The sequence below is a fragment of the Oncorhynchus nerka genome, linkage group LG14, assembly GCF_034236695.1.
Source record: "Oncorhynchus nerka isolate Pitt River linkage group LG14, Oner_Uvic_2.0, whole genome shotgun sequence".
Classification (NCBI taxonomy): domain Eukaryota; kingdom Metazoa; phylum Chordata; class Actinopteri; order Salmoniformes; family Salmonidae; genus Oncorhynchus; species Oncorhynchus nerka.
Window position 1 is genome coordinate 62,763,558 of NC_088409.1, and position 13,803 is coordinate 62,777,360.

The 13,803-nt window shown below is 45.1% G+C and overlaps 1 protein-coding gene across 1 annotated transcript; it reads left to right on the top strand.

Moving 5' to 3' along the window:
* Window positions 1–541: 541 nt before the first annotated feature.
* On the top strand, window positions 542–13,467 carry LOC115141642 (proteasome subunit alpha type-6-like). The gene is made up of 7 exons (XM_029680694.2): window positions 542–840; window positions 1,252–1,346; window positions 1,653–1,734; window positions 3,990–4,145; window positions 12,454–12,632; window positions 12,750–12,844; window positions 13,001–13,467. The coding sequence occupies exons 1-7, from the start codon at window positions 765–767 to the stop codon at window positions 13,056–13,058; spliced, it is 741 nt and encodes a 246-aa protein (XP_029536554.1). The 5' UTR covers window positions 542–764; the 3' UTR covers window positions 13,059–13,467.
* The last annotated feature ends 336 nt before the right edge of the window (window positions 13,468–13,803 follow it).

Genomic DNA, 13,803 nt, shown 5'->3' on the forward strand with positions numbered 1-13,803 from the left:
CCACCATGGCCTATTTATTGCCTTAACTCCCTTATTTGACCTTATTTGCACTCACTGTATATAGACTTTGTTTTCTTTTTTTCTACTGTATTATTGACTGTATGTTTTGTTAATTCCATGTGTAACTCTGTGTTGTTGTATGTGTCGAACTGCTATGCTTTATCTTGGCCAGGTCGCAGTTGCAAATGAGAACTTGTTAAATAAAGGTGAAATAAAAGAAAAAAGAAAAATTTCATGGACACAAGATCAATAGGTAAGCCTATACATTCCAATGTAAGTATTCCCCAATGCAATTCTGAAGTCGAATATATCCACAGTGCAACTTCAATCAATTATTTTGCATCAAATTAACTAATTATGATATTTTGTTGAATTTGTATAGCAACATTCCAACCTTGTTTAGCATTATAGTCCAATTTTGGCATGATTCCACTATTTTTATCTGCTTGCTTTAGTTTAAATTCGAAACTTTTATTTTGAAACTAGATTCCACTTTTGTTGCTCACGCTATTGTTGTTCACAACACACATGTGCCAGTCTTCTCATGGTTCATTGAAAAAAGAAAGAGAAAGTAAAACTCCACCGGGAAGCTTAACAAACACCTTTATCATCGTCTGCTCTCTATTGTAGACTGTTCTTCTTGTTTTACTGCAACAGACAACAACGGTGAATATAGTCCTATAAGGCTATTAGGATACTGCAGAAAAGGTAACAGGTAACTCGCCGAAAGTTCACTGTAGGTGTGCATCATTTGACGCAAAGCAATGTCCCGTGGTTCGAATGCTGGATTTGACCGACACATTACGATTTTTTCTCCAGAGGGCCGCCTCTATCAAGTCGGTGAGATATTTTGTTTAATTTCTCCAGTTTTGTTTCGTGCAGGGGACGACCTAGGCTAGTCTAGCATCTGTATATGTATCGTTCTATACCATCTAAAATCATCTAAGATAGTCGCGCAGTGAATATTACAGCGCTGTAGCTGTATGTGACGGTGAGCATCCCCATAGGACAAACATGTAGTGTATTGTGATTATAACCATATTGTGATTATAAACATACAAATGTTTTAAATATGTGTTACTTCTCTGTGGTATAATATGTCCGCCAATAAAGCGATCTACCAATGTTTGGGACTTTCCCATGAGCACCTTTAGACCTATAGTGTTTACCCCATGTTTACCCCATGCAGCTTTTAAAAGTTAGCCTTTATTTAAGAAGTATAATCTCATGTTCTCGTGTGTTGTCCCTCAGAGTATGCCTTCAAAGCCATCGCGCAGGGTGGGTTGACATCACTGGGCGTGCGGGGGACAGACTGTGCTGTGGTGGTCACACAGAAGAAAGTGCCGGTAACATATTCATAATCTGTATTTAGCTCCATCTCCACGTACCAGGAACTTCTGTCTTAGTTGTCTTTGACTTCATCCAAATTAGAAAAAGAATGTTGATATCTGGCGTTAGAGAAAGAGTCAGTCATGAACAGTGAAGCATGACAGAGTGGTGTCTCGAGCATTTCTGCTGACTGGGCACACGCCACTGATTTGTTAAAGCTTGTCCAATCGAAATATTATATTGTGGCACCAACCCAATATTCCTAACAACAATGAGGTATCATCTACTATATGTATATATGTGACCCTGTCATTATAATACAGGACAAGCTGCTGGATTCTGCCACTCTGACCAACATGTACCCACTTACCCCACGCATTGGATGTGTGATGACAGGACACAATGGTGTGTATAATGGCATCTCACATCTCACACACACACACACACACACGCACACACACACACACACACACACAGACACACACACACACACACACGCACACACACACACACACACACACAGACACACGCACACACGCACACACGCACACGCACACACACACACGCACACACGCACACGCACACACACACACACACACACACAGACACACACACACACACACACACACACACACACATACACACCAGTGGTGGTCAGTGGCGTTTAAGATGAGGGGGGACATTTGTATTTGTTTTTATGAGCATGGCCTTATTTCTATTACAGCATATTGGATGACTGTCATTCATATTCCATTCACCCACTTCAATGTAACATCGATAGGGTTAGGCTACTACATGATACTCAAATGATCCCTATACCCATTAAGAGGTTGCTACAACCTAGCCTATGAATGAAAGATTACAACACAGGTCGAGAGAAAATGTTGGTGACAGACAGTGACACACGGACAGACAGTGACACATTTAATACTGCTGATCTAGGGTGTAATCGTTAGTCCAACAATTGCAAACAAGTTTCTATTGGTCAAATTCAGGTATGTTTATCCCTGTTTCGTTCCGTTTGCTTTAATTTAAGAAGCGTTTTTCAACAGAATTGGTGGAATGAATACATCTCTGGTCACGCATAGTTGACATTCATAGCAGCCACGTTGTATTCCTGCTCGCATCTATGCGCTGTCCTCCTCTCACCTCTTCCCTTCGTTTGTGGACTTCAATGCACAATACATCAGCTGTATGTGATCAGGCGAAATAACCTTTCCAAGCCAAACTGTACCATAACTGCTACACACAGCCTACATCGTTGTTACCGTATTAGCTAAAGTAACATCAAAGTCAACATAGCTAATAGAACGAACGTGTTAGTAAACCCGCTACAATCACGCAGTAACTTTATAGTGTATAGTTAGTTAGCAGTTTAGTACTTACACCGGAAGCCTGGTGGCAATAAATTAGTTAAACCAAAAGCTTACCTTGACTTGGAAGAGTTCCAGTGTTGTGGTGGATAGTCATAGCTAGCTAGCTAACATAGCATCTGTCTTTTTGAGCAGGGTATTTGAGTAGGCTAAACTAGCTAGCTGCATTTGCTAGATAATTAAGTGAAACTGAAAGTGAAAAAAAATGACAATCTCTCTCTTGCTTCTCCTTAATTTTTATTTTTTTATTTTTTTATTTTACCCCTTTTTCTCCCCAATTTCATGGTATCCAATTGTTTAGTAGCTACTATCTTGTCTCATCGCCACAACTCCCGTACGGGCTCGGGAGAGACGAAGGTTGAAAGTCATGCGTCCTCCGATACACAACCCAACCAAGCCGCACTGCTTCTTAACACAGCGCGCATCCAACCCGGAAGCCAGCCGCACCAATGTGTCGGAGGAAACACCGTGCACCTGGCAACCTTGGTTAGCGCACTGCGCCCGGCCCGCCACAGGAGTCGCTGGTGTGCGATGAGACAAGGATTTCCCTACCGGACAAACCCTCCCTAACCCGGACAACGCTAGGCCAATTGTGCGTCGCCCCATGGACCTCCCGGTCGCGGCCGGTTACGACAGAGCCTGGGCGCAAACCCAGGGTCTGTGGTGGCACAGCTGGCGCTGCAGTACAGCGCCCTTAACCACTGCGCCACCTGGGAGGCCCCATCTCCTTAATTTTTGGAGAAATTAATTTGTTAAAACTATTGTCTTTCTCTCTCTTTAAGTCAACTACTCACCACAATTTATGCACTGCAGTGCTAGCTAACTGTAGCTTATGCTTTCAGTACTAGATTAATTATCTGATCCTTTGATTGGGTGGACAACATGTCAGTCCATGCTGCAAGAGCTCTGATAGGTTGGAGAACGTCCTCCGGAAGATGTCATAATTACTGTGTAAGTCTATGGAAGGGGGTGAGACCCATGAGCCTCCTAGGTTTTGTATTGAAGTCTATGTACCCAGAGGAGGACGGAAGCTAGCTGTCCTCCGGCTATACCATGCTACCATACAGAGTGCTGTTGAGGCTACTGTAGACCGTCATTGCAGCAAAACAGTGTGTTTTAATAAATGATTTGGTAACGTGAATATATTTAGTGTAGTTTTATTTAAATGTTTTATTATTTTTAATTTTATGAAATTCACTGAGAAGGATGGTCCTCCCCTTTCTCCTCTGAGGAGCCTCCACTGACACACACACGCATCCATTTACTCTCTCTTCCTCTCCCCCTCAGCGGACAGTCGATCCCAGGTCCACAGGGCACGAGTGGAGGCCGCCGAATGGAAGTACAAGTTTGGCTATGACATCACAGCAGACATGTTGTGTCGGAGAATGGCGGACATCTCCCAGGTCTACACACAGAACGCTGAGATGAGACCTTTGGGATGCTGTGAGTGGTGTACCCCTGTCCTCCTGTCACTATGTCTCTCTGTCCTCTTCCTCTCCATTGATTCACTCCCTCTCCCCCTTACCATTAGTCCCCTGGTTCCTTCTCCGGCCGACTGTATATCTCCTTTCTTTCAATACCTCTATACACCCTTTTTTCCTCTCCCTGATTTCCCAGTAATAACGTTTTTTTTTAATCACCTTGCCACATTTTTCAAATGTAAGTGGTATATTTACATAACTCTAAACTGATAACACTTGTAATGCCCCCTATCTTATGTTTAGAAACTCTCATTGTGCTTTCATTGGGGTTTCACACATCTTTCACCCCTGAGTCATTCATGCAAAATCAACGTGTTACGTGAAATACCCGGAGAACGTTTAGTTTAGTCACCAATACATCAGGTAATGATAGGCTCACCATTTAGTCATTTTAACTACCATTTCATCCAAAAGCAAAGAATACAAGTTACACATTTCAAAAATGTTATTTTTGAAGTGCTCAATAGAAAGAGTAGTAGATGGTAAATATAATTTTCTATACAGTATTTGACTATAACTTAACATGCCCAATTATTTTATCATTTGTATCCAATGGCAGGTTGTGAGCATGTTGAGAAATATCTCAGTCTTACGGCTCCATTATCTTTTTACAGTACATACGTAGGACAAATAAATAAGAAATTGGGGAATTGTAAAGCAGTTGGCTACTGTAAAAACATAGCAGTGTTGTAAGCCATTTGTTCCCCATGCAACATTCTACAAGATCACCTTTTCTACGTGACTTGTCAACTGCTACAGTATCGCCTGTCTCTCTGCTTGAAATTCATCATCTTACAGTGTATCTATAAAATTGTTATTTTATATATATTGTTTTAAATGTATTGTTTTATAAACATTTACATACATTTACATTTAAGTCATTTAGCAGACGCTCTTATCCAGAGCGACTTACAAATTGGTGCGTTCACCTTAAGACATCCAGTGGAACAGCCACTTTACAATAGTGCATCTAAATCTTTTAAGGGGTGGGGGGGGGTGAGAAGGATTACTTTATCCTATCCTAGGTATTCCTGAAAGAGGTGGGGTTTCAGGTGTCTCCGAAAGGTGGTGATTGACTCCGCTGTCCTGGCGTCGTGAGGGAGTTTGTTCCACCATTGGGGGCCAGAGCAGCGAACAGTTTTGACTGGGCTGCGCGGGAACTGTACTTCCTCAGTGGTAGGGAGGCGAGCAGGCCAGAGGTGGATGAACGCAGTGCCCTTGTTTGGGTGTAGGGCCTGATCAGAGCCTGGAGGTACTGAGGTGCCGTTCCCCTCACAGCTCCGTAGGCAAGCACCATGGTCTTGTAGCGGATGCGAGCTTCAACTGGAAGCCAGTGGAGAGAGCGGAGGAGCGGGGTGACGTGAGAGAACTTGGGAAGGTTGAACACCAGACGGGCTGTGGCGTTCAAATCAAATCAAATCAAAGCAAATTGTATTTGTCACATACACATGGTTAGCAGATGTTAATGCGAGTGTAGCGAAATGCTTGTGCTTCTAGTTCCGACAATGCAGTGATAACCAACAAGTAATCTAACTAACAATTCCAAAACTACTGTCTTATACACAGTGTAAGGGGATAAGGAATATGTACATAAGGATATATGAATGAGTGATGGTACAGAGCAGCATACAGTAGATGGTATCGAGTACAGTATATACATATGAGATGAGTATGTAGACAAAGTAAACAAAGTGGCATAGTTAAAGTGGCTAGTGACATAAGAATGCAGTCGATGATCTAGAGTACAGTATATACATATGCATATGAGATGAATAATGTAGGGTAAGTAACATTATATAAGGTAGCATTGTTTAAAGTGGCTAGTGATATATTTACATCATTTCCCATCAATTCCCATTATTAAATTGGCTGGAGTTGGGTCAATGACAGTGTGTTGGCAGCAGCCACTCAATGTTAGTGGTGGCTGTTTAACAGTCTGATGGCCTTGAGATAGAAGCTGTTTTTCAGTCTCTCGGTCCCAGCTTTGATGCACCTGTACTGACCTCGCCTTCTGGATGATAGCGGGGTGAACAGGCAGTGGTTCGGGTGGTTGATGTCCTTGATGATCTTTATGGCCTTCCTGTAACATCGGGTGGTGTAGGTGTCCTGGAGGGCAGGTAGTTTGCCCCGGTGATGCGTTGTGCAGACCTCACTACCCTCTGGAGAGCCTTACGGTTGAGGGCGGAGCAGTTGCCGTACCAGGCGGTGATACAGCCCGCCAGGATGCTCTCGATTGTGCATCTGTAGAAGTTTGTGAGTGCTTTTGGTGACAAGCCGAATTTCTTCAGCCTCCTGAGGTTGAAGAGGCGCTGCTGCGCCTTCTTCACGACGCTGTCAGTGTGAGTGGACCAATTCAGTTTGTCTGTGATGTGTATGCCGAGGAACTTAAAACTTGCTACCCTCTCCACTACTGATCCATCGATGTGGATAGGGGGGTGTTCCCTCTGCTGTTTCCTGAAGTCCACAATCATCTCCTTAGTTTTGTTGACGTTGAGTGTGAGGTTATTTTCCTGACACCACACTCCGAGGGCCCTCACCTCCTCCCTGTAGGCCGTCTCGTCGTTGTTGGTAATCAAGCCTACCACTGTTGTGTCGTCCGCAAACTTGATGATTGAGTTGGAGGCGTGCATGGCCACGCAGTCGTGGGTGAACAGGGAGTACAGGAGAGGGCTCAGAACGCACCCTTGTGGGGCCCCCGTGTTGAGGATCAGCGGGGAGGAGATGTTGTTGCCTACCCTCACCACCTGGATGAGTTGTAGGGGTTTAATGGCACAGGCAGGGAGCCCAGCCAACAGCGAGTTGCAGTAATCCAGACGGGAGATGACAAGTGCCTGGATTAGGACCTGCGCTGCTTCCTGTGTGAGGCAGGGTCGTACTCTGCGGATGTTGTAGAGCATGAACCTACAAGAACGGGCCACCGCCATGATGTTAGTTGAGAACGACAGGGTGTTGTCCAGGATCACGCCAAGGTTCTTAGCGCTCTGGGAGGAGGACACAATGGAGTTGTCAACCGTGATGGCGAGATCATGGAACGGGCAGTCCTTCCCCGGGAGGAAGAGCAGCTCCGTCTTGCCGAGGTTCAGCTTGAGGTGGTGATCCGTCATCCACACTGATATGTCTGCCAGACATGCAGAGATGCGAAGGGGGAAAGGAGAAGATTAATTGTGTGTCGTCTGCATAGCAATGATAGGAGAGACCATGTGAGGTTATGACAGAGCCAAGTGACTTGGTGTATAGCGAGAATAGGAGAGGGCCTAGAACAGAGCCCTGGGGGACGCCAGTGGTGAGAGCGCGTGGTGAGGAGACAGATTCTCGCCACGCCACCTGGTAGGAGCGACCTGTCAGGTAGGACGCAATCCAAGCGTGGGCCGCGCCGGAGATGCCCAACTCGGAGAGGATGGAGAGGAGGATCTGATGGTTCACAGTATCGAAGGCAGCCGATAGGTCTAGAAGGATGAGAGCAGAGGAGAGAGAGTTAGCTTTAGCAGTGCGGAGGGCCTCCGTGATACAGAGAAGAGCAGTCTCAGTTGAATGACTAGTCTTGAAACCAGACTGATTTGGATCAAGAAGGTCATTCTGAGAGAGATAGCGGGAGAGCTGGCCAAGGACGGCACGTTCAAGAGTTTTGGAGAGAAAAGAAAGAAGGGATACTGGTCTGTAGTTGTTGACATCGGAGGGATCGAGTGTAGGTTTTTTCAGAAGGGGTGCAACTCTCGCTCTCTTGAAGACAGAAGATAAACCATGTGGTTCAAGCCCTGAATGCTGATTGGCTGAAAGCCGTGGTATAGACCGTATACCATGGGTATGACATAAGAAAAAGTACTATTTACTGGTCTAATTACGTTGGTAACAAGTTTATAATAGCAATAAGGCACCTCTGGGATTTGTGGTATATTGCCAATATACCCCGGCTAAGGACTGTATCCAGGCACTCTGCGTTGCGTCGTGCCTAAGAACATGGGGTATATTGGCCATATACCCCATCTCCTCAGGCCTTATTGTTTAAATATACAACCCAGGTATTTCAGCAGTGCAGTATATACTACACTATAATTCCAGGCGGTAGTACAATAGAGTGATGCTTTCCACTCTGTCCTATTAATGCACACTGATGGAGAATGATGATGTAGTATTTACAGACACATCCATATGTGATTCGGTTTTACCTTACAACATCAAATTGATGTCCAATTCATACATTTATACATACAAATGATATAGTTTTACGGTGATCAGCAGTTGACTTTTTCCACATTTTGTTACGTTACAGCCTTATTCTGAAATTGATTACATTATTTTTTTCCCCTCATCAATCAACACACAATACCCCATAATGACAAAGAGAAAACAGTTTTTTGGACATTTTTGCAAATGTATTAACAGAAAAACAGAAATATAAAATTTACATAAGTATTCAGACAGTTTACTCAGTACTTTGTTGAAGCAACTTTGGCAGCGGTTACAGCCTTGAGTCTTCTTGGGTATGACACTACAAGTTTGGGACACCTGTATTGGGGAGTTTCTCCCATTCTTCTCTGCAGATCCTCTCAATCTCTGTCAGGTTGGATGGAGAGCGTCGCTGCACAGCTATTTTCAGGTCTTTTCAGAGATGTTCAATCGGGTTCAAGTCCGGGCTCTGGCTGGGCCACTCAAGGACATTCAGAGACTTGTCCCAAAGCCACTCCTGCGTTGTCCTGGCTGTGTGCTTTGGGTTGTTGTCCTTTTGGAAGGTGAACCTTCTCCCCTAGTCTGAGGTCCCGAGTGCTCTGGAGCAGGTTTTCATTAAGGATCTCTCTGTACTTTGCTCCATTCATCTTTCCCTCGATCCTGACTAGTCTCCTAGTCCATGCCGCTGAAAAACATCCCCACAGCATGATGTTGCCACAACCATGCTTTACCATAGGGATGGTGCCAGGTTTCCTCCAGATGTGATGCTTAGCATTCAGGCCAAAGAGTTCAATCTTGGTTTTATCAGACCAGAGAATCTTGTTTCTCATGGTCTGAGAGTCCTTTAGGTGCCTTTTGGCAAACTCCAAGCTGGCAGTCATGTGCCTTTTACTGAGGAGTGGCTTCCGTCTGCCCACTCTACCATAAAGGCCTGATTGGTGGAGTGCTGCAGAGATGGTTGTCCTTCTGGAAGTTTCTCTCATCTCCACAGAGGAACTCTGGAGCTCTGTCAGAGGGACCATCTCTTCTCTTGGTCACCTCCCGTAACAAAACATGGAAAAAGGGAAGGGGTCTGAATATTTTCCCGAATGCACTGTACATTAACTAGGCACTACATTGGTTCAGTAGTTATCCGTTTTCAGCAGTCTGATTAAGTAATAGTTAATTGTATTGTTAACAGATGACAAGAAAATCATATTAAAAGTCAAGTGAATATTGCATTTTGAAACACAGATACTTATACTGAACAAAAATATAAACACAAAAATATCAACATTTTATTGAGTTACAGTTCATATAAGGAAATCAGTCAATTGAAATAAATTCATTAGGCCCTAATCTATGAATTTCATATGACTGGGAATACAGATATGCATCTGTTGGTCACAGATACCTTAAAAATAAATGTAGGGGCGTGGATCAGAAAACCAGTCAGTACCCAAACATTCCCAATGGGTGACATGTCTGGTGAGTATGCAGGCCATGGAAGAACTGGGACATTTTCAGCTTCCAGGAATTGTGTACAGATCCCTGCATCATGCGGCTGTGCATTATCATGCTGAAACATGAGGTGATGGCGGCAGATAAAAGGCACGACAATAGGCTTCAGGATCTCATCACGGTATATCTTTGCATTCAAATTCCCATTGATAAAATGCAATTGTGTTCTTGTCCGTAGCTTATGTCTGCCCATACCATAACCCCACTGCCAGCATGGGGCACTCTGTTCATAACATTGACATCAGCAAACCACACGCCCACATGACGCCATACACGTGGTCTGCGGTTGTGAGACGGTTGGATGTACTGCCAAATTTCCTAAAACTACGTTGGTGTCACGTCCTGACCATAGAGAGCCCTTATTTTCTATGGTAGAGTAGGTCAGGGCGTGACTGGGGGGTTTTCTAGCGACGGACAGGCGGGAGACTCCGGCAGCGACGGACAGGCGGGAGACTCCGGCAGCGACGGACAGACGGGAGATTCCGGCAACTCAGGACAGACGGGAGATTCCGGCAACTCAGGACAGACGGGAGATTCCGGCAACTCAGGACAGACGGGAGATTCCGGCAACTCAGGACAGACGGGAGACTCTGGCAACTCAGGACAGACGGGAGACTCTGTCAGCGCTGGACAGGCGGGAGCACCTGTAGGGAAAAGACAGAGAGACAGCCTAGTGCGGGGGGCTGCCACCGGAGGGCTGGTACGTGGAGGTGGCACCGGACAGACCGGACCGTGAAGGCGCACTGGAGCTCTTGAGCACCGAGCCTGCCCAACCGTACCTGGTTGAATGCTCCCCGTAGCCGGGCGAGGTGGAATAGCCCGCACTGAGCTGTGCTGGCGAACCGGGGATACCATGCGTAAGGCTGGTGCCATGTACACCGGCCCGAGGAGACGCATTGGAGACCAGATGCACTGACCCGGCTTCATGGCACCTGGCTCGATGCCCACTTTAGCCCGGCCGATACGAGGCGCTGGGATGTACCGCACCGGGCTATGCACACGCACCGGGGACACCGTGCGCCTCACGGCATAACAAGGTGCCTGCCCGGTCCCTCTCTCTCTCCGGTAAGCACGGGAAGTTGGCGCAGGTCTCCTACCTGCCTTCGCCACACTCCCTATGTGGCCCCTCTTAAGACATTTTTGGGGCTGCCTCTCGGGCCTCCAGCCTGTGCCCATGGTCCCTTGCCGTCCAGAATCTCCTCCCAAGTCCATGAGTCCTGCGATCGCTGCTGCTGCCCGTTACCACGCTGCTTGGTCCTTTTGTGGTGGGTGTTTCTGTAAGGGATCTCGTCCTCCTCTTCTGAGGAGGAGAAGCGAGAAGGATCGGAGGACCAAAACGCAGCGTGGTAAGTGTCCATAATGTTTATTTTAAAACATAAACTGAACACTACGAAATACAAAACAATGAACGAAACAGTCCCGTGTGGTGACAAACACTGACACGGAAGACAAACACCCACAACCCAAAACTGAAACCCAGGTTACCTAAGTATGATTCTCAATCATGGGCAACAATTGACAGCTGCCTCTGATTGAGAACCATACTAGGTCGAACTCAAAAACCAACATAGAAAAACAAACATAGACTGCCCACCCAACTCACGCCCTGACCATACTAAAACAAAGATAAAATAACAGAACTATCGTCAGAACATGACAGTGGGGTTCTAGTTTAGTTTTTCTATGTTGGTGTTTGTTATGATTCCCAGCTGGCTATCATTGTCTCTAATTGGGGATCATATTTAAGTAGCATTTTTTCCACCTGTGTTTTATGGATATTGTTTTGAGTTAGTGCACGTAGCACCTCTGTACTCACGGTAAGTTGTTTGTTTCATTCTTTCTTTGTTGTTTCGTGCGTTTTCAAATAAATATTATGTGGAAACCATATCGCGCTGCAGTTTGGTCCGATAATTATTCCGACGACTGTGACAGTTGGAGGCAGCTTATGGATAAGAAATGAACATTCACTTCTCTAGCAACAGCTCTGGTGGACATTCCTGCAGTTGGCATGTCAATTGCAAGCTCCCTAAAAACTTCAGCCATCTGTGGCATTGTGTTTTGTGAAAAAACTGCACATATTAGTGGTCTTTTATTGTCCCCAGCACAAGGTGGACCTATGTAATGACCATGCTGTTTAATCAGCTTCTTGATATGCCACACCTGTCAGGTGGATGGATTATCTTGGCAAAGGAGAAATGCTCACTAACAGTGATGTAAACAAATGTGTTCACAAAAATTGAGCAAAATAAGCTTTTTGTGCTTATGGAACATTTCTGGGATCTTTTATTTCAGCTCATGAAACATGGGATCAACACTTTACATGTTGCATTTATATTTCTGTTCAGTAGATAGAATATGTATCCAAATTGAAAGAGTGATTTGGTGCAGTGAACAAAAGACTGAATTTATTTGTTGCACCCAGTCAACTGAAGATGTGCTGAGAGTTTTTAAACATGAGCCATTTTGATGATCTGTTTAGATTTGAGTGTTTTGCGTTGTGAAAATGGTACCAAAGTGATTGAAAAAATCTATGTGCAGTAGGTGAGTCCCAACTCCCACACAGAGGACTCAGACCCATATCCTTCTCCTCCCAATGTCTCCAGGTATGATCTTGGTGGCCATGGACCCCCAGCTGGGTCCCATGCTGTATAAGTGTGACCCGGCAGGCTACTTCTGTGGCTTCAGGGCCACCAGCGTGGGGGCCAAGCAGACAGAGGCTAACAGCTACCTGGAGAAGAAACTGAAGAAGAGGCCGGAGCTGTCATATGAGATGACTGTGGAGGTAGGCGGATGGATACACCTGGATACTCATGGAAACATCTGGCGAAAAGTGAAAGCCTGTACTGTATTCAATCTGTCTCTCTACTCTCTCTGTTTCTTTCCCTCTCTCCTCCTATAGTTGGCCATCTCCTGTCTCTCTTCTATTCTGTCCATGGACTTCAAGCCCAGTGAAATTGAAGTGGGTGTGGTCACTAAGGAAAGCCCCAAGTTCAGGTACTATACTATCACAGTAACTGCATTTTGTCATCACTGTGTTTTTTATATGCTCATATGGTAATGTTCAAGGATTTAAACAAGGAAACTCTCTTTCTGTCTCCCCAACCCTGGTTTCTAACATCCACTCTCATCTTCTCTTCTTTCCTCTCACAGGACACTCTCTGAGACAGAGATCGACACTCACCTGGTGGCCATTGCTGAGCGGGAGTAGAGGTGCAGCCATCCACATACAGTACTTCAGGTGTCAGGCCGACTAACTAACAGACTAGCCTAGTGGTTCAGTAATAGGACAATAATTCTACTTCAGTACAATACTTGGATATGTTTCTACTTTCCAACTATTTACATCTGCACAGGTTGATTTTTCACCTTCAGTCTGCATATCAAATCTTCAAGGACATACCGCCAGGCTGTAACTAGGATTCCCATGTTGTTGGATTGGTTTGATCGTGTGGATCGTTTCATCCATCCTATTGTCTGTATCTCATTGAACCCCATTGTTTATGACCACCAAAAAGGGTTTTAGCTGCCCGTGCCCAGAGCGTTACTCATGTCATCAATCACCTGCCACAGAAACACTGTCTAACAGAATAAAACACATCAAGTAAAACAAAAGAACACTAATATCCCTTTTTTATTCTGATATGCTTAGATGTTTTCTGTAGAATCACAAAAGACACAGTAGTACTTCACTTTTTGTATTTGTTTGATTTGATACAGTCCTGGGTCCGGATTCACGACATGTCTTAGAGTAGGAGTGTTGGGGCCGTATCCACAAAACGTCTCCCCCCGAAAAGGTCTTAGGAATCCTGTTGTATCGTTTTTTTAAACAAAAAAAACCTCCCAGCTCAGAGTAGGTTTCAGGATGACGTTTTTTAAGACACTGCTCAGGAAATCTCTTAGCCAGGAGTGAAATCTATTCATAAAAGTTTATCTCGGGTGGTGATCACGACAAA

What these genes read in the sequence shown, in the direction of transcription:
- LOC115141642 (XM_029680694.2), top strand. Translation starts at nt 765, where the DNA reads ATGTCCCGTGGTTCGAATGCTGGATTTGACCGACACATTACGATTTTT. An exon ending in GGGCCGCCTCTATCAAGTCG is followed by an intron (nt 841 to 1,251) that starts GTGAGATATTTT and finishes GTTGTCCCTCAG; the next exon opens with AGTATGCCTTCAAAGCCATC. An exon ending in TCACACAGAAGAAAGTGCCG is followed by an intron (nt 1,347 to 1,652) that starts GTAACATATTCA and finishes ATTATAATACAG; the next exon opens with GACAAGCTGCTGGATTCTGC.